The 6,383-nt window shown below is 53.9% G+C and overlaps 1 protein-coding gene across 1 annotated transcript; it reads left to right on the top strand.

Moving 5' to 3' along the window:
* Nucleotides 1-15: 15 nt before the first annotated feature.
* On the top strand, nucleotides 16-6,377 carry LRRC73 (leucine rich repeat containing 73). Its single transcript, XM_057370166.1, has 6 exons — nucleotides 16-368; nucleotides 836-996; nucleotides 2,048-2,170; nucleotides 3,377-3,477; nucleotides 4,013-4,196; nucleotides 6,008-6,377. Exons 1-6 carry the CDS (start codon nucleotides 97-99, stop codon nucleotides 6,076-6,078), a joined length of 912 nt encoding a protein of 303 aa, XP_057226149.1. The 5' UTR covers nucleotides 16-96; the 3' UTR covers nucleotides 6,079-6,377.
* The last annotated feature ends 6 nt before the right edge of the window (nucleotides 6,378-6,383 follow it).

Below are 6,383 nucleotides of genomic sequence, written 5' to 3'. Positions count from 1 at the left end.
GCGGCGCCCGCCCCGGCCCGCAGCGCGCAGCGCGGTTCCCCCGCGGCGCCCGGGCGGAGCGGCCCCGGGATCGGCGGCGCTTCGAGCCGGGGGAAGATGCTGCCGGGGTCCATCCAGATCTCCGGGGAGACGCTGTCGGGGGCGGAGATTCGGGACATCTGCGAGAGCCTGCGGGAGAACTCGGTGCGGCTGCTGTCTCTGCGGGGCTGCCAGCTCTCCGAGCGGGACTTCGGGCACGTCTGCCGCGGGGTGGCCGAGTCCCGCTCCCTCGCCCAGCTCAACCTCAACCTGGGCATCGTCTCCAACATCAATCGCGTCAAGCAGCTGGCCGAGGCCCTGAAGACAAATCGCTCCGTCCAGTCCCTCTTGTGAGTACAGCGGGGCGGGGGCTGCCCGGGGATCCCGGCCCCCTCTCGGGCGGGGACGGCTCTTTCGGGAGACTTGCAGCTCGGGGCTAATCCCTGAATTTGAGTCTTGTCGGAGTGAAAATGCCCTTGACGCTGTGGAGGATAAGCCCCTGCCCATCACCTGGCTGGGAGGGAGCCACCTCTGCCCTCGCCGGCTGGGCACGGCCCTGCCTCGGTCCCGCTCCCCAGCCTGGCTGCCCTGSTGGTGGGGCTGCCCTTCCACRCCGGCATCCCCTGCACCCCTTGTCCCGGCCGGGAGAGGAGGGCCACTATAGCTGCCAGCCAACACTTGCAACAGAGGCTTTCCAGAGCTTTTTGCCCACGTGGGATTAGYATTTGTCATGCACCTAATTTCTTTTTTCTCCCTGTCGGGTTAGTTAGCCCCCCAGGAAGAAGGCTCGTAGTAATTTTCCCTTTTACCTGCACAGCCTCCATGGGAGTCCCCTGACAGATGCAGGCTTGGCCCTCCTCAATCCTGCTCTCTCCATCCACCCCTCGCTGGTGGCTCTGGATCTAGGAGACTGCATGCTGGGGGATGAAGGCATCAACCTTATCTGTGGGCTCCTGCCGCCTGATGGGGCCAAGTCTGGTAAGCACCAGGGGCTGTGGGCTGCTCAGTGACCGGTGGAGCTTTCACATAGAGCAGATGCATGCAGCAGTAAATATCAGCCCTGGAGGAGGCAGGCTCTATGGTTTGCCAGGGCTAAGRAATTTCTTTTCCCCGATATAAGAGAAGCAGAAAAGCTAAGTAATAGAGGAGTGGTTCCCTTGGGCAGGTTTGGGCTTTCTGCTACTGATCTGTCCCGCTGGCARTTTTGAGCTCAGAGACTAACAGGTTGCTTCTGGTTCATGTCAGTAGCATTTCAAACTGGAGAAGGGGACAGCTTGGACTTTGAATTTATTATTTTGCATTTATGTGTTGATAATCACCATAGATAAATATATTGTGCATCCCTACCTCAGCACTTGGCTTTATTATTAGTGCCTGGGAATTGTCCCTGCTTGTGGGTGCACTCCGTGAGCGTGTAATTGCGTGCACAGTCTTAATGCCAAGATTCAGGTCTTAGGGAATGATCTTTGGTGGTGTGAGGCCAGTGACCCRGTCAAGCTGTGGGCTGGCATGTGCTAAGGTAATACCACTTATTTCTTCCGACTCTTAAAGTGCTTTTCACCTTTTCCCAGCATCTCCTCCTCTGTGTGCTCACAATGCCACTGATGCTGTTATCTCTGCTGGGCACCCCTTTCAGGTGCAGGATTCAGAGCCCGCTGTCCCTGTTATCTGTTCTCCAGCCTATCACCTCATGCCACSTTCTTTGCCCAGCCAGTTGTCTCAAACACCCCTTAGCTGTTTCCATTGTGTTTGCTATTTAGGGTGAGCAGGACACAGGTTGGGAGAGTAGATAAATGGGGCAGTTGCAGCAAGGATAAAGGAAGGGCCACAGCTGAAGACCTCACCGATCACTGAAAATATCTCACCGATCACTGAAATATGTGATGACAGTTGTCAGAGCAAACCAAGCCCTTAAGCCTGACAGAGCACAGGAGACACAATCCAGAGCTGTTCTGGCGARCTGAACTAGTTCTCCTGTGACCACTTTGGGGACCTCAAGGCTCTGCTTTGGCTTCTCTCCCTTCTCCAGGCCTCAAAGAGCTAACACTGAGCGCCAACCCGGGCATCACRAGCAAAGGCTGGGGACGCCTAGCCATTGCAGTGGCTCACAGCTCACAGCTCCGCGTGCTGAACCTGGACTACAACCCCCTAGGTAAGCTGGGGGCCTGGGAGGAGGAGCAGGGGATGCTTCATTTCTGCCTCTCAGCGTTTGTGCGATTCGCACCAGTGGGTGGCCAGGGATGAAGTTCTGGAAAGGCAGTAGAGAATCAACAGTAGGATGGGGCAGTTCCTTGCATAGGTGCCCTCTGATTCCCGGCAGCAAGTTCCACCTGCTGGGCACCTTCAGCTGTAGGGGAAGCCACCCTTACTGCTCTGCTTGTGTGAGGTGGCCGCGTGCCCTGCCGGGAGACGCAGAAAGGAGGCTGTGCCTTGCCCACTCCACCGCCTTTGTCGTCACATTTGACCCTCCATGTCTGCCTTGTTCCCGAAGCTCTGGGTGCTGAAGCTGGCTTGGCAGATGCAGTATGTCCCCGCGCTCCCCCCTTCGTCTTCCCGGAGGAGCAGGGAGGAGGAGGAGGAGAGCCTGGCACTCGTTGCCATAGAAACAAACTCTCTCCCGCTCTGCTGCAAGGTGGTGAGGAGGAGATCGGGCCATGCCTCCCTCAGCATCAGGATGACACTCCCCTTCTCAACCTGTCTGCAAGCAGAGCCTCCCCCAGCCCCTCTCTCTGACCAGGTACCTCCTCTTGGACAGGAAAAGCCCCAGAGTGTTACTTGACAGCAGTCTGGGTTTTGTTCCAAGAGAAGGTGTCAGAGTTGTGGCATCTTGGCACTCGACAGAGAATGTCAGAATATGCTGGAATCTCATCTCTTCASCAACATCAGTCTTTAATGCTCCTTGTCCTGCTGCATCCCCCCTTAAAGTATACTTCTTTTCCAGGCAGGCAGTCCATCAGCTGGTGTAGAGTCCTGTCTGGCTCCAGCCCTTACCTAGAATGAAGTATTTAGCTCCTATTCTGTGTCTGGGATGCCTTACAGGGACTATTAAAGGCCCTAGCCTCCTTGAGTAGGAAGAATATTCGGAAAGATATGGTTCCTTGGGGAATAAAACCAATTTCACTGTGTTCCTTCATGTTCCCACAGTGACTACTCCCATATCACAAAATGGTTCACCTTTCCTTGTCTCTTTTCTCAGTTAACAGCTTTCTTGCATCACGAGATGACAAATTTGGAAGGTTGTCTGATGGCAGAAATACTCAGAGGATGTTCCCATGACAGTCCCAGGCACATGAGGGCATGTGGCATTACATGAGGGAAGGCAGGCACTGCTGACAGCCCTGGTTTTCTCCTCCTCCAGGTGACCAGGTAGCCGGGATGCTCGCAGTTGCTGTGGCCTCCAGTCGAACCCTTGAAGTGCTGGACTTGGAGGGAACAGGACTTACCAACCAGTCAGCTCAGGTATGGGGGAGCCTACAGTTTCTCCACAGCATCACTGACATCTCAGGGGCACAGGTCTGGGATGTCTACAGAGGCCCTAGGACCCACACCTGCCTCCAACCACACTTTGGACTCCCTTTCTTCCCTGCACCTGGGAGGTTTCTTGCTTTTCTCCAGCTGTTTTCTTGGAAGAGGTAAGGGGTTGGGATTTTTGGCTGAGGATGAGAACTAAAGCTCTGTGGGCAAGTACAGGCCAAGTCTCAGTAGCACAGGTTCTCCYCTCAGAGCTCCAGTTTCCAGTGGTAAGAGGAAATGAGCCTGGAAATGTGACAGCAACAGGGTGTAGAGCAGTCTTTTCTCCTTTAGATAGAGCCAGGAAATCCAAGCTCAGCCCTTCCCACAGAAAGATGGGAAGTCCTCAGTCTCTCATGATGAAGGCTGATCAAGGCCAAGGGAAGGTAGAAGTAGGGAGAGAAGGGCTGGAGTTGATACTCCTTCTGCTCAGCCTAGCAGCTCTTTGTGCTGCTGTCAGCCTCTTTATCCGCTCTCCCCTCAGACCTTGCTGGACATGGTAGAGAATTACCCCACAGCCCTACGGACACTCATCCTGGCAGAGAACAACATTAGTCCTGAGCTGCAGCAGCAGATYTCTGATCTTCTCTCCGAGGGTGAGGAAGAGGAGGAGACGGAGGCTCACGAAGTCACAGCCAGGGAGAAGAACCCCTGGATCTGCCAGAACAGTAAGAGCTCTGGGAACTGGGCTAGGGGGCAGGAGCTGACAGGCTGGAACTTGGATGTCTGGGGTGTTTCCAGTGCCACTGACCTCTTGCAGTGGGGTTGGTGAATAGGGTCTGTCCCTTCTCCCCATGAACTGGAATCATACACCCCCATGGAATACATACATCCCCATGGAATACATACATCCCCATGGAATACATACACTCCCACGGAATACATACAACCCCAATGGAATACATACATCTCCATGAAATACATACACCCCCATGGAATACATACACCTCCATGGAATACATACACCTCCATGGAATACATACATCCCCATGAAATACATACACCCCCATGGAATACATACACCTCCATGGAATACATACACCTCCAGCTGTGACCTTCATGTTAAATAGCACTGGGCTGAGCTGCTCTTGGAAAGGCAGTTTCCAAGGACGATGCGGCTGCTGCAAAGAGTGGAAACGGAACCTCTGAGGCATTTTTCCTGATGCTGCAGGAACAAAATCTGAAAGTCTTAAAACTCAAGGACAGGAATATTAAAGATCTTGGGAGCCTCTGCCAGATATCCTAGCCAAAACTTGTGTCATTCCTCACTGTTTCCAGAACCTCTCTGCAATCCGCACAGCATCAGCTATTCCTGTCTCTATGTCCCAAACATGTGAAGRGTTAGCCAGGTGCCACAGTCTGGCTGTTGCTTGTAATGGAAAAAAGGTGTATTACAGAGACAGCAGTAGCCTGTTCTGTGTTGTTTGCATATATGCCACTATATATTGTCATGCCTACCTTGTGATCCAGGTGGTTTGAGGCTTTGCTTTTTTTACCTCTATTTTACCTCTATTTTACCTCTATTTACCTCTTCACCCCTAACAGTTCTCATATCCGACAACCAGAAGACAAACACAACCAATCCTTGAGCCTCAAAACATCTGGATCCTCTTCTATTAAACCCATAAAAATCATTCATTGACAGTTTGGCCAAGTTTTGGATTTAGTTTCCTGAAATTGATTCTTGAAATAGAGATCCCTTGCAGTAGTTTTGAATCTGTGGGACTGTGAATAGATATCTTCTCCCTCCCATCAGGAGAAAACAGATTTTTTTTTTTCTGTGTAAAAATGCTTCTGGATGGGAAACTGGTACCCTGCTGAGTTTCTTACTTGCTATGCAGGCCCATCCTCCTTGCAGTTGATTCACTTGCTATGGGCAGAGTCACTGTTCCTGGCTGGTGCTCTGAGCCATGGCAGAGCCAGCAAGCTGCCCTCACCTCCCCGAGGCAGGCAGGGGAGAGCTGCACAAACCCTCCATTCATGCAGTGCAGAAAGTCAGTATTTCCAGGCCTCTGCTGCCATAAAATCGCTGATTGCCCGCGGCATTCCCTGCTCTTGGGAAGGCAACACCACCCCCTATGTGTTGTTGGCCAGCTTGCAGCCTGAAATCTGTCCCACCTGGACAGTGTCTCTCTAGCTGAAGAACACTCGGTGAGTGCACACTTAAAGGTGTGCAGGGCTGGGTAAGGGCACGGCTGGGCCAGCACAACCAGTATCACCTGCACATGGGGGGCACTCACACCTGATGGTTCCTCTGGCCTCTTGCTGCCATCTCTGCTCTCTCCCTCTCCCCAAATATCCGCTCCACCCTGCTGCGTGGCCAGAGTAGGCCTAGCTCCTACTTAATCTCACATTTCTCTCAGCAGTTCTCTTCCCACCCTGCGGTGCTTTAATTCCTCACCCTCACCTCTGAGTCTGGAGTACCGCCCTGTCTCTGGCAGCCTGAACAGGTCATGCTTTTCTCCCTCTCTCGACACAGATTCCAGCTCCCAGATGGTCCTGATGACGTCAGGTCTCGGTGACAGCCTCTTAGCAGAAACAGAAATGTAGCTGGGCTACYCTGCCTGCTTCTGCCGAGAAGGGCCCTGCCACGCCGGGGCAGCGTGCACCTGCCAGCCCCAGCCTCCGGCGGGCTCCCCAGCCCTCTTCTTACACATTTCACCTCCTGTTGACGCCTCCCTCGGCTCTCTGGAGCGCAGGAGCCTGGTCCGAGCGAATCTCTACACCCGTCTCTGTGTYGTCACACGCCTCGTGGGCCGCTTGTGATTGTCCCCGTCGCCGCATGTGTAGCTCACGCCGCCTTGCCACCCCCACGCCCGGCTGCGCCCGCAGGGCACCGGCTGTATTTATTCAGA

Source organism: Malurus melanocephalus, unplaced genomic scaffold (genome assembly GCF_030028575.1).
Source record: "Malurus melanocephalus ecotype Western Australia unplaced genomic scaffold, MMel_1.1 scaffold_5, whole genome shotgun sequence".
Lineage (NCBI taxonomy): Eukaryota > Metazoa > Chordata > Aves > Passeriformes > Maluridae > Malurus > Malurus melanocephalus.
The sequence above is the reverse complement of the archived record's forward strand: the minus strand, read 5'-3'. Positions and strand labels throughout refer to the sequence as shown.